General features: G+C 42.3%; 1 protein-coding gene across 1 annotated transcript in view; it reads right to left on the bottom strand.

Annotated features, from left to right (window-relative positions):
* Positions 1 to 27,762, bottom strand: part of itpk1b (inositol-tetrakisphosphate 1-kinase b) — a 67,255-nt gene that overhangs the window by 16,119 nt on the left and 23,374 nt on the right. The window contains exons 4-5 of the mRNA XM_084310865.1: positions 12,936 to 13,061; positions 3,960 to 4,077 (exon numbers count right to left, since the gene is read on the bottom strand). Of these exons, the coding sequence (XP_084166991.1) occupies positions 3,960 to 4,077; positions 12,936 to 13,061 (244 nt within the window). The remainder of the gene's footprint in view (positions 1 to 3,959; positions 4,078 to 12,935; positions 13,062 to 27,762) is intronic.

Below are 27,762 nucleotides of genomic sequence, written 5' to 3'. Positions count from 1 at the left end.
ATTGGAATATTATTTTTGGAATACCACCAACCACAGGTAAGGACAATCTGACGTCAATTTCAGCTTGATCGTGCATGGTTTTCATACCCATCCCCCTGATCGGCATGTTTTGTGGTAATAACGAATGCCGTTATTGGCAATCAATTAATCAGAAACAATGCATTCATGATGAAACATAATACCTATCATATGCATTTGATTTGAAAATACTAGCGTGTCCAGGAAAGAAACGCCAATGGTTTAAGTAGAATTCACGTTGCGCCCTATAGCCAGCCTCCCAGGAATTAGCCCGGATCATTCCGAAATTATACTCATATTCACCACGGAATAACACGTGAACGTATTCATGAAAAAATTTATTCTTTTTTGCATCTTGAACGGAAGATAGTTACTGTCAAATGACCATGGTATTGTATCCATAGCTATTAGGGGTGGAACGTAGGGGTGGGGGAAAAAATCGATACGTAGTAGTATCGCGATACTTTGCATTGCGATACTGTATCGTAGGGGTGGACGGTATAAGCGGTATGAATTTGCACTACGGTATGGATTTTGACTATACCTTCATACCTTGTGACCGGTAGACTAGAGCAGCTAGTCACAGCAGTAGCAATGACGTTAACGTTACTTGACGATTCACTCGACGTTTGCAGTGGTCGTTGCAGTGTTTAATTGTACTGAGTTTTTCTCCACTTGCCATATAGTTTTGGCATTTCAATTTGGCTAAGGAGGCTGAGAGGAGACTTGCTTTACCGCAGCAACGGACTAACGTTAGCCGCTAAGCTAACGTTCTAACGTGACTCAGCGGTACCCGTTCCATTAGTGAGGAAAGGGGGGGGTTATATTGACAAGGCTTGAAAACAGAGGTTCAAAGATAACTTCACATTTATTGGCTATTCGTTTCTTTATATCGCTTTATCCATCGGGCTGCTCCGGTTTCCAACTGTGTTGAAAATGACATCCTGGTGTGACATCATCAACTACGGCAACTTAGGACGCTCAAACCTCAAACATCACGCTCTCTCCTTCTCTCTCTCTCTCTACGGTGTCAAACATGTATACTAAAGGTAAGTTATGTTGGAGTTTTATTGTGTTTGAGTTGTTTGAGGGAAAGAAACCTCCTGTCCTGCTGTAGTTTTTATTTTCACTTTGTGCCTCTTGATTTTATTGTATTTCATGAAAAAAAAGTGTTTTTCAGAGATGGAAGTAACTTGAGAAAAGGTTTTGCATTTTTCTATTGCAGTTTTGCACAATAAATGTTCTTAAAATACCTCTGTACTATGTGAAATATGTCCTAGTAATACAAGAGTACAGTAATAGCTGCCATACCAGTGTTTTACCCCTTCAGAAGCATTTATATAGACATTTTAAGATAAATTAATATACCGTGATATATACCGTTATCGTCTATGCTTCAAATTATACCGTGATATCAATTTTTGACCATACCGTCCAGTCCTACTGTATCGATACAGGGACGCCAAGTATCAATATTTAATTATTCAAAAAAAATAAAAAAGGAAGTTGCATTGTTCATTTCAATACCTGTAATAGTACAGTAGTCCACACACACACATGTGCATTCAGTTAAGTTGGAATATGACTGTACCGTACTTTTCGGACTATAAGCCGCGGCTTTTCTCCCCATTTTTCGACCCTGCGGCTTATATAACGGTGCGGCTTATATGTGACTCGACGTGACCAAACCCGAAAATGTAAAAATCTAAATATTGCTTTTTTGACTGCATTGAAATGTTATTTATCTGTTCCCTTATTTGCTAAACTTAATACAACTTGTAAATGAGTTAATTCTTGTTATTTGTCCGACAGTATTGTCCAATGCTAATTACATATGGTAATTAAACATTAAAACACCTGCGGCTTATAGTCCAGTGCGGCTTATATATGTACACATCATTCAATTTAGCTGCTGCGGCTTATAGTCAGGTGCGGCTTATAGTGCGAAAAGTACGGTAATACAAACAGTTCAGTTTGTCAGGTACATGCAACACAGATTACAGTGTTTACATCTGTCTGCTTGAGAAAATACCATGTTCTGCAATAAAAATGATTGAAGTGAGATGAACAGACTGAACTTTATTTTATTAGATAAAACATGTTGGCAAAGTTTTACTTTGCAGTTGAAAAAAGGTAATAAATAAAATTTGACAAAAATAAAAAATATCGCAATATTAATATCGCAATACTCAGCGTATCGCGATATATTTAGTATCGCGATATTATCGTATCGTGATGCAAGTATCGCGATAGTATCGTATCGTGAGGTCTCTGGCGATTCCCACCCCTACGGTACGCATTCGAACCGTACACCGGTTCGAAGCTAGGCTAACGTTAAGTTAGCCGCAAGCTAACTAGCGTTAGCCGCAAGCTAACCATGGAAACGCTCACAGCGAAGTGACTCCACAACACCAGTTCCATTTTTTGGGGAAGGGGGGGGGGGGGGGGGGGGTATATTGACGAGGCTTGACAACAGACGTTCAAAGACAACTTCACATTTATTGGCTGTTGGTTTATATTATATCATCAGGGCTTCTCCTTCCAACGCAGTGTTGACTATTTACTTCCTTGTGTGACGTCACTTCAAATACGGCATCCAAGACACTCAAAAAGCAAAAGCGAGTTGAGTCGATTAGGTACCATGCAGTTAAAAGCGGCATAAGAGAATACTTCATAATGTTTCATGCAATTAAAAAGTAAATATATATTTAGTACACACTATTCCTTTTTGATAAGAAAGTCTAGTGCTGGTTGAGCATATGCATACTTTATGTTGATGGACTTCGTCTATAATGTGGCCACAAAAATAGAAAGGTTAATTATATTGTTTGTTTGCACTAAGTTAATACTTTGACAAATGTTGCCTATATTTTTCAGTCAGTTTGGTCTTTGTGTGCCAAACATTAAACTTTTTTTTTTACCAAATAAATTAGAAACATGTTTAATTCAGCAATGCCTCCCCTCTCTCCTAGCTCTAACAGTCACTGTCAAAATAATGTGCCTCATGTCAAAGTCATCTCTGGAGCGTAACAGTAAGAAGCATTTTGTATGAAAGTATTCTGTACTTCTGTATGACAACTATTAAAGAACTTGAACTTGACCTCATTCTTTCAGTTTTTGCATGACTACGTCCTTGAGAATAACTGAAAAGTTGGATTATTTTTAGGCTATATATCTTATGCTGATGTATGGTATTTTTGGAGTGTTAAAAAATAAAGAAATAAAAAAACAATGTATACCGGGGCGGCTAAGTGGCGCAGTGGGAAAGGCGCTCGCCACTAACGCAGGATATGCTGGGTTCGAGCCCAGCTCTCTGCGTTGCTTCCGGCTTGGCTGGCCGTTCATACTAATACAATTGGCAGTATTAGGGGGTGGGAAAGCCGGTGGGTGGGGATCGGACGTTGTGGACAGCGACTCCTACAGGTCGGTTGGTGCGCCTGTACAGCAGAATCAGGAAGTATCGGGGGCAGCGTGAGCCTCCCACGCGTTACTCCTCGCCACAGAGATCGCGCTGTGCAGGTGAAAAGATGCGACGGCTGCCTCCTTGTGTACCGGAGGGGACACGTGATGCAAGGCTTCGTCCACATTGCAGCCGACCAGTGGGAGGCATGGTCTAGCAACGTTCGAGACAGGGGAGGGAAGAATTGGATCATACAAAAAAATTGGGATGGGAGAAAAATAGAAAAATGGGGATAAAAAGTAGATACAAAAAAATAGGCGGATGAGCATAGTCCTTTTAAGAAGAAGTCTAATAAAACGGTTACATTTGTAGAATCAAACCCTAATGGCCTCATAATAATAGGTAGACTACAACAGTCTTAGTCAGTGTGTCAGAGGGAGTACTATAGTGGAAGCAACCAAATCGCCTTCATTCATCTTCAGCGCAGGAGTGTGGTGGATCACGGGATTGAGGCCAACGTCGGCTGCGTAGGAGTTGTTACCTTGCATACAGTCCTCTATCCTGTGGACCAGCTGGTACGACTTGCAGCGGTCCAACAGGGTCCGGATGGCTGGGAGGGGGTCCAGCACAATGGTCTCAGGGTGGGCATCGATATAGTCCTAAAACACACACACAAACGCACCAGAGAGACAGAGGACAGAGGGATTAGTTGTAATGTTGTACAAACATGACAGTTGAAGGGAACACATTATACACACCAGTGTATAGCGGGGGTGTGTTTGTGTGCGTGATCTAGGTTACATCACTCTGCCCGCACACATCCAGCCGTTAGGTCAGGATGAGGTTTGCAGCTTTACGTAACCAACCACACCTCCATCTCTTCCTCTGCTCTCTCTATCCATCCCTCTGCTCTCTCCACATCACAGTCTCTCCTCCGTCGATCTCTCCGCTCCGACGGCCTTTTCCTTCCCAGTAATTTACACTCTCGACGCACAAAACGTCGTCAGATGGAGCGGCCCGGCCCACACATTATACAACAGCCTGCCTCCTCACATCACAGCCCTGTAAAACACTGCAGCTTCCATCGTCACTCGCTTTAAAAAAATATATAAAAAAACATCCATGGCTGTGCCAAACACCATGTCATGCACACACACACGCACTAAGGGTAAACATTCACACACACACACAAATATTTTTTTCCTTAAGATGGAACATGGAAGACTCATCTGTAGGGTTTCTCTGTCAAGCGGAGATGATCAAAGCAGTAGAGAACGGTTACATAAGACAAACACGACACTGTCAAAAACATAAACCCAAACTAATCTTCCGCTAGTTTAGAAGAACGGAACATACTGTGGATTCTTTTTTTTGTGGGTGGGGGGGGGGGGGGTTGTCGCTAACTGGATTTTCCCCATCTCTGGGAAAAGCAGACAGACGAGGCGTTTGGAATGTCTCCACAGGGAGCTGAGCACTGGCAGCAGGTGTTTGGAAGGAACAGTGGCAGATGTGAGCCAGCAAGGGCGAGAGACATAGGGACTAGGGAGGGCGCCAACATTTCTCTCTTTTAATCTAACATTATTTCCATGGCATCACTCCTTCGCCCACAGCAGAGAACGAAACAGAGAGAACAAAACAGCCCAAAGGTCTCGAGTTGGATCTGAACCCATGATGCCTTCAGAATATGCACCTTAGCCTATCGACCCCAGTGGTAGAGGTTGGGATGCACTGATCCGATATTGATATCGGCCCCGATATCACTAATATAGCTGGATCGGGTATCGTTTATTTTTAATTTTTTATATTGGATATTTAAAAAAAATTATATATATATTTTAATATAATAATAAATAAAATAAGAAATAACAATTCAGTACACTTATATCTATGTGTTAATTTGTTACATTTAGTTTCACTAAGTTAGGAAAGTAATGTTTTAAAGGTCCCGTGTCTTGCTATTCCTTTCACTATTTGGGCAATGTTACACAATTCCTGTGAGTCTATGGAACACATCTGTAAGTTTTTTTTCAAAAAAATTCATTGTTTTGTATTTCTAATCAAGTACTCTAAAGCAGCATTTTTCCACTTCAAGATTTCAAGCTGTTTTGGGCTGGGCTCCGCCCATAAGCGCTTTGATACATGTATACGAGAGAGCGCGAGAGAGAGAGAACGAGCGAGCGAGAGAAAGAGGATACATCGCTCCGTGCACGCGTGTGCGTGTCTGTGTGAGCGGCTCGACTGCGATTGTGTGTAAAATGCTGCAGGTGGACCGTGGAGAGAGGGAGAGAGAGAGAGGATACATCGCTCCGTGCACGCGTGTGCGTGTCTGTGTGAGCGGCTCGACTGCGATTGTGTGTAAAATGCTGCAGGTGGACCGTGGAGAGAGGGAGAGAGAGGATACATCGCTCCGTGCGCGTGTCTGTGTGGGCGGCTCGACTGCGATTGTGTGTAAAATGCTGCAGGTGGACCGTGGAGAGAGGGAGAGAGAGGATACATCGCTCCGTGCGCGTGTCTGTGTGGGCGGCTCGACTGCGATTGTGTGTAAAATTCTGCAGGTGGACCGTGGAGAGAGAGAGGATACATCGCTCCGTGCGCGTGTCTGTGTGAGCGGCTCGACTGCGATTGTGTGTAAAATTCTGCAGGTGGACCGTGGAGAGAGAGAGGGAGAGAGAGAGTCAGGGACAGGGAGACCGCTTCCGCATTATTCCCACTGCTCCGTTGTCGAGCAAATTGTTGATTCTCTCTTTCGGCACCAGCGCACGTCAACCCGTTTGAGGAAGTGTCAGTATTTCCACTCCCTTGTTGAGTGCGCTACAACCATAGAGGGGGCGTTAGTTAAGCAGATCAGCTCCTTGCTACGTAGGATAGCGAGTCAAATCAGAATGGCTTAGTTCACTGGGGGAGGATATTGTCTCAACTGAATTGGAGCAATCCGCCAAAATGAGAATTAGAGACACAGACCCCATTGATACAAACCCCCATTGCTAGAAAACAATGCTAAACACTGGAAAAAGCTATTTAAAAGGTAGGGGGAACTTTAAGTCAAGCCTGATGTTGCCTTGCACAACAGAATTATCTAGGGCTGTCCCCGACTAAGGATTTGGATGGTCGACTATGATTGGCCAAAATTTGCCGTTAGTCGACTATTGGTCGACTAAAAAATTAAAAATAAAAGTATAATATTTTTTATATATTTTTTTAATTCTTTTACATTTTTTATCATTCCATTTGGGCTGTGGGGGGTGCTTAATGTCTGAAGGAGTCGACTGAAGTCTTCTTGTCCTCTGCAAAAGCATGCAATTGGTCGACTGATGGATACATCTTGATATTTGTCTAGTCTAGTGTGTTCATTAGATGGGTGAAATCTTCTTTCAGTGCCTCTGTGCCTGTTTTCGTAGGCAGTTAGCCTCTGGTATGCGTGCCATTAGCGTTAGCCATGCTTCTAGGCCTCTTTTCTTTTGGAAAGAATTATAAAAGAAAATTATAAAATAAAAATTATAAATATATATATATATATATTTTTTTTATTATATTCGACTAATAGGGGTCAGCCCTAGAATGATCCCAGTCTCTTCCACTGGCCTTTCACACCGGGAATAATTGGTTCGGAACATGAAGAATCGGTGCTCAGTGTTTTATTAGAGGGCCGAACTAAAGCCTCTGTCATGTTCCGAACCAATTATTCCCGGGGTGAAAGGCCTAACAGTGAGGCATACAGTTTATTGGGTATTATTATTATATTATATATATATTTATTATATATTAACAATGGGTATTTACATTTAGCTGACGCTTTTATCCAAAGCGACTTACAAGTTCTGTACGACAAGTCATCAGGAAGGATACAACTCTATCAGCTGAGTAACAATGTTCATCAAAGTGTTGAGTGCTACAGTGTAGGTTAGTTTATTAGGACAAGTGCATGACAGTAAGGTTAGTTAGGGTTAGATTTTTTCAATTTATTTTTTTCCATTTCAGATAATGGTATGGGTATCGGATCGGTACTCGGTATTGGCCGATACCCAAAACCAGGTATCGGTATCGGGACTGAAAAAGTCTGATCGGTGCAGTAGAGGACGTCTTCTGATGAACAGACAATAATTGATCTCTCAATCAATTTCTCTCAAAGTAACCAGGTTTAGGGGCGGTCAGGTGGCGTAGCGGAGATTGTGCTCGTCACCAATGCAAGAGGCTGCGGTCTCAACTCCCGGAGAGTCAGCATTGCCTTGGCTCGGGCTGATCGCTATACTAACTCGTTTGGCTGAGTTAGGGGGAGGGGAGCCGTGGGTGGGTCCTGGGCGTTGTGGACAGCGACCCCTACAGTTCGGTCGGGGCGCCTGCTCAGCGAAGGTAGGATCTGGTGAGAGGTAGTGCGGCCTCCCACACGTTACACTCTCCCAGTGAGAATCTGCGCGGCCAGGCTGGCTGCCGGCTGGCTGGCTGCACATGCGTCGGAGGAAAGCATGCGACAGTCTCCGGCCTCTCGGACCAACAGTAGGGGAAAGTGCGCAACAACCAGGAAGGGGGTTGGGAATTGGCATAACGACTAACAGTGGAATGGGAGAAAAATCGGAAAAAGAAGAAGGGAGGAGAAAAAAAAAATAAAAAATAAAAAAAGTAACCAGGTTTACATTTTAAATAAATAAAAAGTTCTGTACTGTCCTGTACTGTTCTGCTCTCTTGCTATGTGGCGTCAGCCATCTGGAGATACTGAGTCATAACACAGTCAAGGGGAGGCATACCAAATTAAACCAACGGCCACTGACAAAAAGCCTCCTCCAACCAATCAGTAACCAGCCATCATGGAAAAGGGGCGTGGGCGTTTTAACAGGATAAATGAGTCAACGGATCCTAATGTGAATCTACAATATGATGATATACTGCAGTAAACGCAATACATCCCCCTCATAATTCCTAAAAGCATTCGGGAGACACACTATTGGAGACATGCGTGGGGTTTTATTGTATCAACATGCCTTCTCCATTCCCTTATTTGTGAACAGCAGCGGTGCTCCGTCATGCAGCTCAGAGGGAGGTGGGGGATTAGAGCAGTAAGGAAGAGGGATGAGGCAGAGAAGACGTGTCTACAACTGAGACCACGCTGGATTGTGATCGCTGCAGACGGAATGTTGTACAGACTGTGTCCTGCTGTGAGGAGTGTGCCTCCACTCGCCATTTTGTGTTTACAAAGAGACGCTCACGTTGGTCCATTGCTTCTCTCCCGGGAAACCTCAGTAAACTGAAATGTGTTGATATGTTGATTAATCTGTGGTTTTTAATAGCCGCCTTTTAAAAATCTCTCTTTTTATTAACATTCTGTTTTCTCTGCTTCCTAATCTGAGCAAGATGGCAGGACTATGTGATGCTGATCACGATCACAGCACAGCCCCTGAGTCATCCAGAGAGAGAGGAGAGCAAGAGAGAGAGGGTGGGGAGAGAGAATAAATAGAGGGGAGAGTGAAAGAAAGAGACAGCGTAGACTAGAGTAGAGAGAGGAAGGTGGAGGAATAATATTAATCTCACACCATCTCTTAGCACCGCCAGATATAGTCATACATATCTGTATGACTATACAAACACACGACACACACCCACACACAATGATCACGTGGAGATCACACATTTTCAGCTGTGACCTGCGGTGTTGTGACTTGGTCTGACAAACACTAACTCAACACTCACTGTTCCTGTGAAATCCAGAAATACACCAGCACTTCTGCCACTCCAATAACAGCTATAAGAGCTAACTCTTCAGAAAACGCCAACTTTCATCTAATCAGTGAGGAACTAAGTGATGTGAGGTTCAAACACAGCTTTAGAGCCATTATGTTATGTTATACCAGCCTGGGTTAATACTCTTTCTTTTCTGATTGGCCGGCAGGTGTGTGTTTAATGCACACGAAGTTCGGCTCAAGATTAATCATCGTTCTGAATTCACCCGCTACCGAACCTGTAACCCAAAGCTGGCTTGCTAGCGAGACATCTCATTGTAAAATTTTTTTTGCAACATTCAGGTTTTCAACAATGTTGCTGATCAGGTAGGACGTGGCACATCTCTGCACATTCAGCCGATTGCGCTCTGGCATCAGTGCGCTTACATCAAACACACAATTGTTGTTTTTCCAAAATAGAGCTAGCAAAGCAGATTGGTATGTGGGTAGGTAATTTATTCCAGGATTTGTATAATCCCTTCACTTATCATGACACGCAGTCCACATCCTAACTATTCCTAAGAAGTTTAGCTCAGAGTCAAAACCCCATTCATCGTTTTCATTGGCATATGTCATGGCCTCACAGCACCAACTGCAGATCTCACCATCTCAAAGATGATGGAGCATTAATATGCAGCAGCTGCAGCATCCCCTGTTGGGGTTGGTTATAACTTGTAAAATATTATATAAATATTTTTTTATGAACAACAATTTTGTATTTGTGCCTATTTTACAAGAAACATATAAAAGTCAGTGGACCACGTCGTCAGTAGCACTGATTATTGCGTCCACTCCTCGCAATTCAACTCATAACATTCAAGGCTACTTGAGGCTACGACTGACAGTGTTACCACGTATATCATCATAATACATATATATATACAAGTTATTCATTTGGGGACAATGAGATGTCTGGCAAGCAAGTCAGCCTTTTTGTTAAACATACTGTCAGATCATATTCACTGTGTGTTAACCATAGGCAAATTATTGACAGAAAGGCTTGCTAGCATAAAGTTAGTTTTCTGGGTCATTGTCACTGGCATCAGTGAAGTGACAGGTGGTTGTCAAGCAGTTACTAAGGTGGCGCAGTAGGACTATAATGAAAGCAAAGCATCAATAACATATTCTTTCATATTTTAATGTTGAAAATATGAATAAATGGCACATATTCCACATAATGTTATGACTTTGGCAAGTGGCCATGGTATAAATGGAATAATCAACTAATAGGTGTGTGTTAAATTATTAAGACATTAAAGGGGACATGCATTATAAATGGCTTTTTCCAGTATTTAGCATTGTTTTATAGCAATAGGGGTTAGTATCAATGGGTCTGTGTCTCTAATTACCATATTGACTCATCAGTCTAGTCTCGAGTTCACAAGATCTTCCCTCACTCAACTAAGCCGTTCTGATTTGACGGTATTGCTGACGTGAATAGGGTACTGATTGGCATAACTAACGTCTATGGTTGACAGCGACAGCAGAGCGAGTGGAAATATCTTCACTTCCTCAAACAGAGCGAGGCAGAGAGAGAACGAGCGAGTGAGAGAGGGAGAGAGAGATAGAGAGGGAGAGAGAGAGGAGCTTCTGTCGGGGAAACAAACACACGCATTTTACACACAACCTGACGGCACGCGCGGTGAAACAAACACACACGCATTTTACACACAACCTGACGCGCGGGGCTTCTCCCTGGTAGAGAGAGAGAGGGACCGCGGCGCAGGAGTGTGTGAAACACAAACACACACGCATTTGACGCGCGGGGCTTCTCCCTGGTAGAGAGAGAGAGGGGGGGACCGCAGTGCAGGAGTGTGTGAAACACAAACACATGCATTTACACACACACAACCTGGACCTCGCGGGGAAGCAGTGGCAGACACGCATTTACACACACAACCTGGACCGCTCAGGGGAAGCAGTGGAGAGATAACTTTATGCTCCGTGTCCCTCTCTCTCTCTCTCTCTCTCTCTGTCTGCCAGTCGCAGACTGTGGGTGACTCTCACTCAAAGCGCTTATGGGCGGAGCCCATCCAAAAATAGCCTGAAATCCTGAGGCTGAAAATTTATGCTTTTGAGTACTTATAAAAACAATGAATTTTTTTGGAAAAAAAACTTTCTGGTGTGTTCCATAGACTCTCAGGAATTGTGTAAAGTTGCCCAAATAGTGCAAGGAATAGCAATGCATGTCCCCTTTAAGAAGTTTTAAGACACTTCACTGAGGCAACGTGTAGAGTGGTTCTTCACCTCCACGTCATGCCTTAAAACCGCTTAACGCATACCTACGAGTTGATTATCCCTTACTGTTCTGAAGGGCCAGATTAACACTGAGAATCTACGTTTATTATTTTGTATAACTTGTATATTGTTTATATATATAAGCTATATACCTTTAAGCTTCCGTTTGAATCATAGTATTATTTGCTCGCCCCATTGGGCACCGCCCTTGACATTGGAGGCGCCAGCAGACGCGCCCCTCAGACAAGTTCAAAGACGTGTCCGGGCAAGTTCAGACATGCCTTTAGCGGGCGCATTGATTCCGGACAAGTAATTCGGTTGCGCTCTAGAAATCACTTTGAGTATATATATTGTAGAAGGCGCAAGCAGCCGCAGGTGAAGTGTGAAGTGAAAGCAGAGAAACGAGAAGTAACCTAACCTAACAGCAGAACGAGTGAACATGTGAGCAGTGAAAGCCTATCCGCGGTGTATCGTTACGGATAGCTAGTAGCTACTTAGATACGACCCTAATATTGTAGAGCCATTATTGGTGCAGTATAGTGACTTGTGTAAGCGAAGTAACGTGGAGAAGCGCATAGTTAAGACCATCGGCGTTTGGATCTAACTACCCCCTGAAGACCGTCATCAGGCTAGCTTCTAGTACAAACGAAGCTAGCTAGCTACCATCACTGCCATCGGGCTTTGGATTAAGAGCTATTAACCCTGCCATCGGGCACTTGGATTACAAGGACTGAATCCGTACGAGACCCCCTTTTCTTCAGTGACCGCAGGAGTATCCGACTATTCTTCAATTCCTCTGGAGCTTACAACTCCGTGGGGGAAATCATCGTCTCCAGCTATCCCCCTCGCTTTGCCCTGTATCGCCTTCTCCCACTCCATGCAGAGCTCCGGTCGAGTATTCTTAACCTAGGAATTATTCATTCCCCTTGACTTTGATACTCTGACATTCTACTATCATTCCACTATTAAAGAGCAACGTGATAATTCAGTTGTATATTGCTTACTATTAAAATACTGTAAACTTGATATCCTTGTCCCCGTGCCGTCAATTGAGTGTCTGCCATATTTACCTAACTGTACTGTCTGGCAAGTAATAATATTTAGTAGTGGTTTAATCTAAACAATCTTTAATACAGTCCGGGTTTTGTAGCCCCTCAGCTACACTTACGTAGTGGAGCAACATCTTGGCCATCTCATCATTCACATTTAGGCTGTCTCCATCAGCTTCCCTTTAATGTCAACTGGCACATCAACAGTTCCAAGCATTAACAGTTATTCTCCGTTTGTGGTGGCAATGAACTGTTTACTTGCTCTTAGTACTGTTCTTGTTGGCTACTTGTTGGTGATACTAGACATTTTGCTCACTCTGCTGTTGCACTTATTGTTGCTCTGGACGTCTGCTAAACGCCTAAATGTAATGTAAAATGTAATGTAAAATCCAAATGGAATGTGAATGTAAAGTGTAAATGCAATGTAAGATGTCAAATGTAATGTAAAAAACAATTGTAATGTAATGCATCAGGAGAGTGCCGTCATGTGATCCAGGGGGACCAATGAGAAAGGCCTACCTGTACTCTCTGCACCAGCAGGACAGCCTGTGAGTCGTTCTGGTCGGCCTCCAGGATGAGGTCAGTCAGCTTGTGGATGATGACATCCAGGGGACCCTGATCCTCCAGGGGCTGGCTGAGATCCAGCTAGAGGAAGCAACCACAGACAGACATTACAGGCAAATACAACACGTTGCAAAGATATCCATTACTCACGCCAGCGCACTCTCAGGTGTTCATATTAAGGCCATAGACACTAACTTTTATTTGTTAACCAGCCACTGTTGCTTGTGGACTTAGAACAGGGCTGTACAGTGCGACATATATATCGCACGTGCTACAGCAACAGCGGTCTGTGCGATGGATGGATTTACTTCAATAGCACTGGTGCGATAGGGATTCGGTTCATATAGATACTCTTATTTTGAAAATCCTGTAGCGGGTCTCATTTCTGCCCACGCGGAGCTCCAGCTAGGCTCCGAAAGCTAGCAACGTTCAGGTGCATATGATACTCTTATTTTGAAAAAACTCTTGTGACAACTCGACGAGTCATATCCGCCCTATCCGTGCTTCTGCAAGCAGAGCAGCGCGTTGGTCGGTTGGTGGCGCGCACTGCTGCGTTAACACAGCAGTGCGCCTACACGTCCCGAAATAAGTCTGTGGTTTTTTTTCTTTCTCACAACGGGTCAAATGCATCTACATGCTTTGCACCGTCGCCATTCCTTTATGCGCACATCGCCCGAAATTAACGTTTATGTACCATTACAATCACTACAACGTTAACAAGCTAATCCTGATCAGAGGCAGAGGCGCAGAGCCAGCAGACAGTGTGGACTGGGGAAAGGGAAATGGGGGGGCACTCTCTCCCCTTCCCTGTGTGTGTGTGCGTGCGTGCGTTTGGAAAGACGATGAAGTCACTAGTCAGGACTCAGGACAGGAGTATATTATAGTAAACTGAGGATGGACAGATAATGTTGATATTCAAATATAAACAAGTTTCGAGAGGAGTGGAAGTTTGAAGACAGACTAGACTACAATATGATGCGGGGGTGGTGAGTTGAAACAGTGTGTGTGAATGAATGAATGAAAACTTTATTTAACAGATTGCAGAATGGGTACAGTACAGTACGGCTCAATAGACAATTGTTAAGGGGATGCAGACCAGAGAAAGACGTTTGTCTTGTTTACATCAGGGTCCCCCATTGTGTGTGTGTGTGTCCCAACCGACCCCACTTCTATGTTTCAATAAATTATTTGCATTTAAAACTATTAACGCTGACTCATTCCTTCAGTCCACTCAAAATTATGCTAATATTCCTTATGTTGTTTATGATATTAATTGAAAATAGCATATGAGAGTATCATAGTAATAATAACACATGGCGATATACTAAATGACAGCCAAACATGGCACTGCAACTAAATAACACAAATACAATAGGCACATTTGTGACTGTTACAAATATAACACGTTTTATACTTGTGCTACAAGATTTTGGCCTGTGCTACAAAACTATCAACCTCTGTAGCACCAGTGCTATGTGCAAAAAAAGTTAACGTACAGCCCTGACTTAGAATTTCTTCAGCAAAGTTAATTTGTTAGCAGCTGAGGTAGCTATAGAAACGAAAAGACTGAGTGAACTGGCTACCTGCCAAAGACGCTACAATTCCTATACTTAACAGCCACAGCCAACATTTTCCAGCATTTTGCTGGAGGTCATTTTGATGTAGTTCAGAAAAGCATGCCATTTGTGTTTTAAATAACAAACAATATTATTGTAGTCAAAAGAGCATCTTAAGTAAAGTGTGACAATACATTGTGTAAATGGACGTACACTACCAACGGCTGTAGTAGTAGGAATAATGGTGGCAATTAGGGCTGCATGATTAATCTTGATTAAAGAAATGGCAATCGAGATCTGATCTATGCAATCTCATTTCTAAATTGTTGTCATAATAAACATTGTTTCTCTGATGTTTTGTCTGTATGTTTGTCTATGCTGTAACATGGTCTTGTGTTTTCTTTTTTGAGAATATTGTGTGTTCTGACAAAACAAATATCTGTATCAACAGACAAGAGAACTATCCATCTATCTAAATTACAACAATTCTGATGTATTTGCGTCAAATGTAGATCAGTTGCATTAAAACACTCGCTCATATTCCAGGGTTCGACAGTGCGAGTGCTTCACCCGCATTTGCATCTTAACACACCAACATTTTGGGAACCCTGGAGTTAGACAGGAAGATGCATACCTTTTTCTTCTCTGTGCATGCAAGGAGTAGGAAGACGTTTGGAACTAGGCTAATGGAGGAACCTACTTCCAGTGACTGACGCTAAGCTAGGCTAACGGTGCGTGTCTTTCTACTCCTACTGCATGCACAGAGAAGAAAAAGGGTATGTATCTTCTTGTCTAACTCCAGGGTAGATGCCAAATAAGCGAATTTCCCAAAATGTTGGAGTTTTCCTTTAAGGTAAACGGCTACATTCCTTGGCAACAGTTGTCTCCTCCCTTAGGTAATAGCTAAGGCAGCAAAATGCATTATCATCCACAGCAATATTAATGAATTGAATAAGCCTCCTTTGATATATTCCTGTCATAATGCATCAGAAACGGATGACAAAGACTAAAGACTGGTACACCAATCACCTACACCACCTTAAATCCAAGGGCCGCCAGCTCGAACGGCTATCCAATAAAACCGGTCTCACTGTCCATAAAGATGCCTACAAACAACATCAACAGCTCTACAAAGACGCCCTCAACTCTGCACGCTCCTTCCACTACTCCGCTATCATACAGTCTGGCAGCAACAACCCCAGGACTCTGTTTTCCACCATCAACACACTTCTTAAACCCTCTGACACAATCTCCTATTCCTTCACTGTCAGTAAATGCGTCTCCTATCTGTCACATCTCCAAACAAATTTACAAAATCCACACCCAACTAACAAATGCCTCCGCCAACACCGTCTCCCCTCCGGATTCAACCCCCCGCTCCACTGCCCAACCCCCCTTTTACATCGTTCACTGAAATCAACGCATCGGACCTATCCTCCATTCTCTCTACAATGAAAACTTCAACCTGCATCCTGGACCCTATCCCCTCCATCCTAGTCAAGGCTTGTCTCCCTGCCCTTTCTCCCCTAATCACCTCCATCTTAAACTCCTCTCTGATCACTGGCCTATTTCCCCCCGCCCTCAAAATTGCTTCCGTCACCCCCTTAATTAAAAAACCCAGACTCAACCCTGAAACCCTTGATAACTTCCGCCCCATTTCCAACCTCCCCTTCCTCTCAAATCCTTGAGCGAGCCATTGCCTCCCAATTAAAATCCTACCTCGACAACAATAACCTTTATGCAGGGGTGCAGTGGTAATTTCAGAAGTGGCTGTACTCTGTTTAAATGATGTCACATGCACTCCCGCGTGCGCATACATGTTCCCTCACGTGCGCACAGAACAGATTATTATTAGGGATGCTCGATATTGGCTTTTTTACCGATACCGATATTGTCCAACTCTTAATTTCCGATACCGATATAAACCGTTACCGATATATGCAGGGTCCCCCCCCCCAAAAATGGAATAATTTCAGGTAATTAACATTACATATCTCTTGTTGTGGAATTAACACAACATTATGCATACTTTTGACAATAAATAAAAACCGAATTTGTTCTTACTTGCTTACCTGGGTAAATAAAGGTTATAGAAATGTTAAAAAAAAAAATATATATATATATATATATATATATATATATATATATATATATATATTAGTGCTGTCAGGCGATTAAAAAAATTAATCTAATTAATTACAGGATTTGTAATTAATTAATCTAATTAATCGCATTTTAATCGCATAACCATTTTATGCCTGATATTCTATATTCTATAATCATATTTCAAATTGCATGTGTCCGGATGGCAGAATTCAGTACTGTATCTACAAAACCTTCTGTTTAATCATCTTCCATCTATTAATTTGCTTAGATGTTTCAGCTCTGGTCAATTTGAGCATGGTGTTATTCACAGTCAAAGATAAAAAAAATGTATTGATATTCTCATTTGGTTCATTACAATTTACTCAAAATAAAATTTTCATTCAATCAATCACCGCGCAGATTGATTGATTGAATGAAAATGTTATTAACAGATTGCAGAATGGGTACAATACAGTACGGCACACAATTGTTAAGGGGATGCAGACCAGAGAAAGACTTTCGTCTTGTTTACATCAGGGTCCCCCATTTTAATTCATAATGAATTGTAAGTAAGGGTGCAACTTGCACCGTGCAATCCATTCTTTGTGGATCTAGCCCACAGTATTTCTGACACTGGGAATACATTCCCTGAGATTCATAGATGTCCCTATAATCAGATACCAAGAACATGCAAATGGACCATATTAAAAAAAAAAGAGAGAGAGTCTGTAAATGTGTATTCTACATTCTTATAGAATGAATGAGATACAAAAAAAAAAATTATAAAAAAAAAAAAAAAAAAAAAAACTTTTTTTTTGTAATTAATTTTGAGTTAATTTTCATAACGCGATAATTTGCTGTGTAATTAATTAATCTAATTAACGCGATAAACTGACAGCCCTAATATATATATATATATTTTCCACCGATACCGATATTTTCCAATATCACATTTTAATGCCGATATCGGCCGATAATATCGGTAGGCCGATAATATCGGACATCCCTAATTATTATGCATAAATAGTAGGAAACATGTTTGTATAGGAAATTACTATTTAATTTTTTACTTTCTCTTTTTCCCCCCTTTCTCCCATCCCAATGTTAGTTGTTATGCCAATTCCCAATCCCCTTCCTGGTCGTTGCGCACTCTACCCCCTACCGTCGGTCTGGGAGGGCGGAGACTATCACATGCTTCCTCCGACACATGTGTAGCCATTCCCCACTTCTTTTCACCTGGCAGCGTGGACTCTCACTGGGGGAGTGTAACGTGTGGAAGGATCACACTACCTCTCCCAGGACCCGACCTTGCTGTGCAGGCGCCCCGACCGATCTGTAGGAGTTAGGGCTGTCTTAAATACTTCAAAGCTTCGTTCGATGGGCATGGGATTCGAATATGAAAATAAAATTTGATTATTAAAAATAAAAAATAAATATGATTATTTTTTTGCAAAATCAACTCTGCCTCTCTTTGTTAACTACAACAAGCAATGCCGTTTGTTATTTAAGATGAGGTCGGACTTGGCACTGACAGATTTGTGTTCATTGTGCTGCTTTTATAAAGTCTCAAATGATGGCTTACAATATTTCATGAAAGCAAAGTGTTTTGTTTGTCTAAGATTTAAAAAGGTTTAAACTTTACAGCACTGACAAAGTTGAACAAAGTGCTGTACAAGTCCCACAACATAATATATATATTTTTTTAAATAATAAAAAAAAAAATTATAATATATAAATTATTTATTTTTTATCTCGAAGCTTCGAATTAAAATAGAATCTCGGCCCCGAAGCTTCGAATTCCAAAAAAAAAATCCGAAGGTCAGCCCTAGTAGGAGTCACTGTTTTTACAACGACCAGGACCCACCCTCGCCGGTTTCCCACCCGCTAACACTGCCAATTGTGTTAGTATGGACGGTCGGCCAAGCCGGAGGCACCACAGCTGGATTCGATCCCACTGTCTCTGTGGTGGTAGACAGACACTTAGTCCGCTGCGCTACCTGGCCACCCCGGAAATTACTAGTTTTAGTTTAGTTTTTGTAAATATTGCCTTGAAATAGAGAAGCTGGACTTCCGGTTTGAGATGTTCGGGTAAGCGGCCATAGAAAAGAGCTCCCGGTCAAAGAATATCGAAAAAAGGAAGTAAAATGATCTAAAACAAAATAAAAAGTGACAATTCAATGACAAAAGAGAAAAGGAAGAATGAACACGAGAACAAGTGAAAGAAAAGCGACCCCAGAAGAAATACAAACACCAGAGAAAAGTAATCGACACGAGGAGGTGACGCAGCAGGTAAATCCAGCTAGCATGGCGCAAGACGACAGAACAGAAGTACCCACCTGGGTAGAGGAGCTACAAGCTAGCATACAGACTAGCATGCAAGCTAGCGCAATAGCTAACCAAGCTAACACGCAGAACATTCAGAATAACATCGACAGACTCAGAGAAGAATTAAAGAAGGGACAGGACGAGCGACTCTCGAACAACAAAACACGATGAGAGAAGCTAACGGACTTGGAGGGGAGGTCAAGGAGAAATAATATCCGAATATGGGGACTGAGAGAAGGGATAGAAGGAGACTCGATGACCAAATATGTAGACAACCTAATTCGAAAATAATTAGAAATGTCAGACCTCGCCAAGATAGAGATTCAAAGGGCACACAGGGCCCAGGCCCCGAAGCCACAGACAAACAGACCACGAGAGCAGTTATAGTTAATTTCTTGAAATTCGAAGTCAAAGAAAACATGCTCAGAGCAGCCTGGCAGGCGAAGATGGAGGTGGAGGGACAGAGGATGTAACTGCCCCCCGGCTTGGTCTTGAAATAAAGATGCGGTTATGTTTCGTACAGATGCTTTGATTTATTTTCTCTTTTTTCTCTTGCATTTCAGCTTAGCAGTACTGTAGCTTTTCTTTGGTACTTTGTACAGGTAGTGACGGTTGCCTCATTTGGTCCGTTTGCACCTCGTTTGCACCTCGTTTGCACCTCGTTTGCACCTCGTTTGCACCGTGAAAACTGCATAGGACAGTCAAACACAAACATACAATTAGTTACATATTTCACATTTCAATATTGTTCACATGTCGTGCATTATTATACCAAAGTGTTCAAACAAACAATTGTATTAAAGATATTTAAAGGGTGAACTCGTCTTCCATAGCAAAGGCACTCAGGGAAAAACAATGATATATAATAACGTTACTTGTCCGGCAGCAGGTGCCTTTGATTAGAATCTGCTTCGTGAGTGCACCACTTTATATGTTTATAAATGTTTGGCGGTTACACACATAAATATACAACAACATATCTTCAACAACAGTAATAATAATAATACATTTGAGTGTTCGACATACCTTATTCCGCTTTACCAAGGGTAGTTAATTTAACTGGAGTAAGGTCCTTCCATCATACAATTCGCTGCCTGCTCCGTCGTTATCTGAGTTACTTCCGCCTTGGTCACACAGAAAGCTGTGACCTTTATACTAAAGAAAGACGAGCTCTGCCCCCATGTGGACACTAAATCAAAGTGCACAAGTGGCTCCGAAATATTATTTTCTTAGATAGATAAATAGAGGGCTCAGTATTCTGAGCCTATACAGAGAAATTGATCATCTAGACCAACGCAAATCAAAGCTTACTGACAGTAAAGATGATAGGCATCTTTACCCTTGGCGGTCAGTTACAGAGGATAATCTTTGATCACGACTATTCAACAGAGGTGGCTGTAAAACGTCGGAGCTATGTAGAAATAAAAAATACTCTGAAAGAGAAAGGAATCAGGTTCCAATCACCAATGACCACACTGAAGGTCCATTGGAAAGAGGGCATCAAGGTGTACAACGACGTGCAGGAGGCGGCGAGGGACATGACTCAGGTAAAAAAAAAACTGAAGAGATTCGGGTATGAGAATTTGTTTTATAGTTCTTTTAAACAGAACCTTAGGAGAGGAGTGGCTATATTAATTAAGAACTCAGTGAAGTTTGAAATGATCAGAGAAATAAGGGATAAAGAGGAGAGGTATGTGTAACTTTTTTGTGTTACATCCTTGGCAGTATATCCCGACTGTGCTCTTCTGTCACATGTTTATTTTTTATATTGTCAAATAAAGTCATTCATTCATTCATGGTCAAGGGGAAAATGGAAGGTCAAATGGTAACACTAATGAATGTGTATGCTCCACCAGACAGTGAGAAATATCTATTTGAAACAATCTTTGATATCATAGCGATGGAAGGGGTCCTAATCTGTAGATTTTGTACAGGTGATTTTTTAATATATTAAACGATTTTATTTATAGCATTTTCAGTCAACGCCAGTGTTAATTTTGTCAATGAAAATTATGACGAAAGATGTTCGTCAACAAAGCTTTTTCCCGCGACAACAACGAGACGTGACGTTAATGTTGATCATGTCACACTAATGTGACTAAATAATTAATTAAATATCGTTGACCACAACTGAGGACACAAAAATGTAGTTTACAAAAACCATGACGAATTCTCTTAATTTATGTTGACTAAAACAAGATGAGACAAAATAATTATAACTTAAGAGTTATAACTTTAGAATAATTCACGTTATTATTTCAGCATTTCCCATTTCCGGGTTAAGCTCTGCAGCATTTATGGCTAAAAGCCAAGCTACATACGTGAGGCTAAAAACCGCGTCCCAGGTCTCTTGTGACTACAGCTTATACCAATAACCATGAATGGAATCTGCTACTCTCTCAACACTCCAGCCGAACAGTTCTACCAAAAGAACATAGCATTTAAGACGACGGAGGCTGAGAGGATGGCTAGGCTGCCAGAAGAACTAATAGCTAATAGCCTGGGAGTCGGGACCTATATCCCAGACACAGACTTGCTCTCTTTCATCTGTGTACACCCACTACTATCAACATTACACATGGATACAACAAGGACAAGACCACGTTCACTTAAAAAGGTAATGTTGGTATGAAAAGAAAAGAAACAGACGAGTACTAACACTGAGATTGACCCTGCTATAAGTTGTAACTTGTTATGAATCCCTTTAGCGCTTGAAGCGCACTAAAACATCGTAATGACTTTTTATTTCTCATATAATGTTGGGTACATGCTCAGTAGAGTTAGAACGCTCCCAGTCTTAGGGGATGTGGTATTTTGTTAGCACACTTTATGCACATAGAAGTGCGGTGGCAGGTTCGCTAAGCTAATGTTGTGTTAGTCGAATGCTCTGATGGGGGCCGCCATTTGTTTCAAGTTTAAAGTGACGTCAGCGATCTACGGTACGACTCGATGGACAAAAGGGAATGTGTGGGTGACGACGTATGTGAAATTTGTACAGTAGGTCCCAGTGAGAATTGCAATCAGTGTGTACTATGTATTTACACTAATCCTAGTGTTGCTTTGTTGGTTAAAAAAAAAAAAGCAATTTAAATCAGAATATGTTCCATTCCATGTCTGACTATTTCTGAATCTATTGACCATTTCAAGGAATGTTTGGTTACTATTGGGCTTCTAGCCTTCTACTGAACTTATTGTGAATCAGCTGATAGGGTTTTGGCTAGACTATACTTAATAAATAGAATTGCATTATTTACAATATAAAAAGCCTTTTTTTCATTAGCGAAAACTAGACAAAAATCATCCGTTTTCTGCGACTAAATCTAGACAAAAACAAAAAAGACAAAATCGAGACTAACACTGACTAAGACTAAAATGCTCAGACATTTAGTTGACTAAAACTGACTAAACTAAAAATAAATGCAGATGACTAAATATGATGAAAACGAAAAAGGAGCACTTGACACATGACTAAGACTAAAACTAAAATGAAAATAGCTGGAAATTAACACTGGTCAACGCAGGACCTTTTGGCCACGCTGGACCGACAGAAGGGAGAGGGTGAAACGGGAGAAGAGGGGAAGACATGCGGCATATGGCCACCGGGTCGGGGAATCGAACCCGGGGCGACCGCTTCGCGACTCAGCGTGCTATGTGGTGTGCTACTGGAGCGCCCCTGTACAGGTGATTTTAATGTAGTATTGAACTATGACATGGACACAACAAGCACAAAGAAATGGAGGACAAACATTAGCAAATATATCAATATACAAATGACAGAATTAGGAATCGCGGATATATGGAGATAAATACACGCACTAAACAGAGAATACACGCATTATTCACACCCACACACAACGTATTCAAGGATAGACTACTTTCTCATGACAACAGGGGACAGATACAGGGTAGAAGACTGCAGGATAGGGGTAACAGACATATCAGACCATAGCGCAACATATCGGACAGTAAATCTTAAAAGTAGACGGAGAAATACAGTTTGGAGACTGAACGTAGGGCTATTAAATAACAAAGGTTTATTTAACGAAGTAAAAGGAGACATAATTAGATACAGAGAGGAAAATGACAATGGAGAGGTAGACCCACACATTTTATGGGATGGGCTGAAGGTGGTAATACGAGAAATTGTAGGGATGCACCGAATATTCGGCCACCGAAAATTAACGGCCGAAAATGGTTCAAAAAGGCACTTTCGGCCGAAAGGGTTTTAGCACCGAAAAAATATCACAGAATGTCAAAGAACATGGTTACGTTCGTAACCTAACGTGTTGTTGTGATGACATAATCAAAACGCGGCTTCAGTCATTACATGCGCAATGTGTAACGTGAGCTCTTCAGTCCTGCGTTCTACAGCCTGTGATAACTCCTCTTGCGAGTCGCGCTGTTTCTATGTAAACTCCGCGAGCAACACGTCCAATAAACGCGTCTTTAACATGCTTTATATCCTCGCCATTACTATATGCCCGTCGCGGTTAAAAACATTTTTAACTAAAGTTAGCGTTAAGCTAGCTAACAACGCTTCCATTCCTCACTTTCACTAGTCTCTCTTAAGCTACGTCATCCCCCGCTAAGAGTCACAGGAGATGTAGTAAATACAACAGTCCTTCCATGTAGGCTAGAACGCCGTGAATTATGACAGTAGCCACTACAGTAACATCATTAAGTCTGCTATAAGCTATTCTCTAGTTTTTATGCAGTTTTAAAGCACCTTGGCTTTGTTGTAGTTGTCCTACAGAGAAAAGAAAATGCACTCGACTTTAATGCACATTTTGTTGTATGCAAAGAGAAAATGTTTAAATTGTACAATCTTTCAGCAGTCAGTCTGGAATTAATGTATGCATTCAAAAGTGCTGAATAAATGTTTTATGGACCCATAATAGTGATTATTAATATTATTTAAGTTAAGTTTTGCCATAATCATGTCTTTTTCCATAATCAGGTAGCTGAACAAAAAGAAAATACATTATATATGTTTATATTAATAATTTTCGGCCTTTCGGCATTCGACCAACTGTTTCCTATTTTCGGTATCGGTTTCGGCCAAGAATTTTCCATTCGGTGCATCCCTAGAAAATGTATAGCAAAGACAGCACTACTCAAGAAATCATTATGAACATATTACCAAGGTTATTATACCTATTTCAGTCTTTACCTATATTAATACCACAAAAACAATTCAGAGAATGGGACAGACAGATATCAAGATTCATTTGGGGGGGAAAAAGGCCAAGGATCAGATATGTGACTCTACAACTACCAAAGGAGAAAGGAGGAATGGCAGTACACAGTTTAGAAGACTATTATTATGCAGCACAGCTTAGAACAGTACAGTAGCATGCTGGTGCAATGTGAATATATATATATTTTTTTAATATACTTTTTCTCCCCATTTTCTATTTTTTCTCCCTTCCCCAATTTTCGCATTGTGCAATTCTACCCCACCCCTGTCTCGAGCGTTGTTAGACCATGCCTCCCACTGGTCGGCTGCAATGTGGACGAAGCCTTGCATCACGTGTCCCCTCCGGTACACGAGGAGGCAGCCGTCGCATCTTTTCACCTGCACAGCACAATCTCTCAGCGGCGAGGGTCTGCGTGGGAGGGACACGCCGCCCCCGTTGCTTCCCGATTCTGCTGCGCAGGCGCACCAACCGACCTGTAGGAGTCGCTGTCCACAACGTCCGATCCCCACCCACCAGCTTCCCACCCCTAACACTGCCAATTGCGTTAGTATGAACGACCAGGCAAGCGGGTAGCAATGCCGAGAGCTGGGCTCGAACCCAGCATCTCCTGCATTAGTGGCGAGCACTTAGCCGCCCACCTCAGCGCTCAGCGCTGCTTTTGACACAATCAGTCACCCCATCCTCATCACTCGTCTCCAGTCCTCCGTTGGCATCTCCGGAATCCCCCTCGCCTATTGCTTAATAACAGCGGAGCAGTGCTGCCGTTGCTTCCGCGTTTTCCCTGATTGGCTGCGACACGCCCCGCGGCAGGCGCTGCAACCGCAGAGCGGAGCGGCAGAGCTTGCGGCATTATGTAACCGCCCTAATCCGCCATGCTTTTCATTCGAAGCTCAGCTCACCTGGCAGCGCAGCGGTCCGTTGTTGACAAGTTCGAATCCCATAAATTTTTTTTTTAACGTGTATTCTTTCGCCGGTTAAGGTTAGGCATGGTTAAGGTTAAGGTTAAGGTTAGGCATTGTTTCGGAGTTGGTTAAAGGATAACTCCACTATTTTGGGAAATTAGCTTATTTAACATCTTCCCTGGAGTTAGACAAGAAGATGCATACCTTTTTTGTCTCTGTGCGTGCATTTTAGCTTTGGGAATAGATGCTCCGTTAGCATAGCTTAGCTTCATCACTGGAAGTGAGGCAGGACAGTAGCCTTACAGTGCCTTACAGTGTATTGCAAGGTCTGACATTGACCAAACTTGATATGCATGACCTTGGTGGGCTCTAGGTCAACTCCTGAAAAGGGGGTCAATGTCAGACCTTGCAATCAAAAGTTAGGGGCGCACTGATATTATGGCAAGGGTTATTAGCCCCCTAACTTTTGATTGCAAGGTCTGACATTGACCCCCTTTTCAGGAGTTGACCTAGAGCCCACCAAGGTCATGCATATCAAGTTTGGTCAATGTCAGACCTTGCAATACACTGTAAGGCACTGTAAGGCTACTGTCCTGCCTCACTTCCAGTGATGAAGCTAAGCTATGCTAACGGAGCATCTATTCCCAAAGCTAAAATGCACGCACAGAGACAAAAAAGGTATGCATCTTCTTGTCTAACTCCAGGGAAGATGTTAAATAAGCTAATTTCCCAAAATAGTGGAGTTATCCTTTAAGGTTAGAACGGTTAAGTTTAGGCGCTGTTAAGGAGCTGGTTAAGGTTAGAGTTTGTCTTAGAGAATGGCAATATTCTTTCTATGGTTAAGGTTAAGGTTAGGCATGGTTAAGGTTAAGGTTAGGCATTGTTTCGGAGTTGATTAAGGTTAGAACGGTTAAGTTTAGGCGCTGTTAAGGAGCTGGTTAAGGTTAGCGTTTGTCTTAGAGAATGGCAATAGACAGCCTATTTCCGCACTGCCGCTCTCCCGCGGTCACATGGTCAAATTGTCACATTCTTGCACTCCTCCGCTGTTAGAAAGCAACACGCATCCCCCTCACCTTGCGCCAATCATACCTCTCACACAGGCACCAATTCATCTCCATCAACAATTGCAAATCCCCCACTGCCCCCATCACTTATGGTGTCCCCCAAGGCTCAGTACTTGGTCCCCTGCTCTTCATCCTCTACATCCTTCCACTTGGTCTGATTCTCCGCCAACATGGCCTCCGCTTCCATTGTTATGCAGACAACACTCAGCTCTACCTCTCCACCAAGACTATCACTCCAGCCACTCTTTCCACCCTCACCACCTGCCTCACAGATATCAAAACATGGATGCAAAATAACTCTCAAACTAAACTGCAATAAATCAGAAATCATCATTATCGGTCGAAACTCCCTCACCAGCCACACCCAGGATTTCTCCCTAAATATTGATGGTTCCATTGTCACCCCCTCCACTCACATCCGTAACCTTGGCATCATCCTGGACTCTACCCTTTCTTTCCTCCCCCATGTGAACCACATAACAAAAACAGCTTTCTACCACCTCCAGAACATTGCTTGTCTCCGCCCCTCCCTATCACTCTCCGCTGCTGAAACACTGGTTCATGCATTCATTTCATCAAGACTGGATTACTGTAACAGCATCCTCTACGGCTCACCAAACACTATCCTCAATAAACTCCAATATGTCCAAAACTCTGCTGCCCGCATGCTCACCTCCACCCGTCTCTCTGATCACATCACCCCGTCCTCCACGACCTCCATTGGCTTCCAATCAAATACAGGATACAAATTAAAATACTTCATCACATTTAAAGCCCTCAACAACCTTGCCCCTCCCTACCTGTCCGACCTCCTCCACAGTCACACGCCCACCTGTCGCCTTAAGTCTGCTGATGCCAACCTCCTAACACCTCCCACGACCAAGCTCCGGACCTGGGGTGACAGGGCCTTTGCTGCTGCTGCCCCCTCCCTCTGGAATGCCATCCCCAGCCATATTCGTGATGCAAACACCCTGACATCTTTTAAATCAGTCCTCAAAACCCACCTTTTCAATCTTGCTTTTGACCTCTAATTCGGTCGGTTTTATTTTATTTTGTCATGTATTATTTTTGTTCTGTTTTTGTTTTGCCATAGTTTTGTTTCTTCTACTCATGTAAAGCGTCTTTGAGCATCTGGAAAAGCGCTATATAAAATAGATGTATTATTATTATTATAAAGGCTAAGTTACAGCAGGTTAAGAGAAGAGATACCTCCATGTCATGGTTCACAATTTACTGACTATAGCCTAAATCTGCCAATGAAAGGTAGAACAGTCTTGGTTCTTGATATTTTATTTATTATCCAATTTATCCTATTATCCAAAGATATTAGAAATCAGAAAAGAGATTTGATCAGAACCGGATTCGATAAGCAGAACCAGAATCAATCAAATCCAAACGATACCAGACCCTACTGAAAAAGGTATTGGTACGAAGACTTTTCACTGTGCTCCTAAATTCTCTCATTTAGGAGCACATGTGTCCTTGGGGGGAAAAGAAAGTGTCAAGTATTCCCCTATGCATGCCATTCACGTCACACTGCAATCATGCGTTGACTTATTTGCTTCGGAACAATTCCAGTTGCGCTATCAATCACACTTACACGACGTGAAGCAAAACACGCTATTAATTCAACATTCACGTCATACAACGCC

This window comes from Notolepis coatsorum, assembly GCF_963971535.1.
Source record: "Notolepis coatsorum genome assembly, chromosome: 3".
Lineage (NCBI taxonomy): Eukaryota > Metazoa > Chordata > Actinopteri > Aulopiformes > Paralepididae > Notolepis > Notolepis coatsorum.
This window is presented reverse-complemented; position numbering and strand designations above follow the sequence as displayed.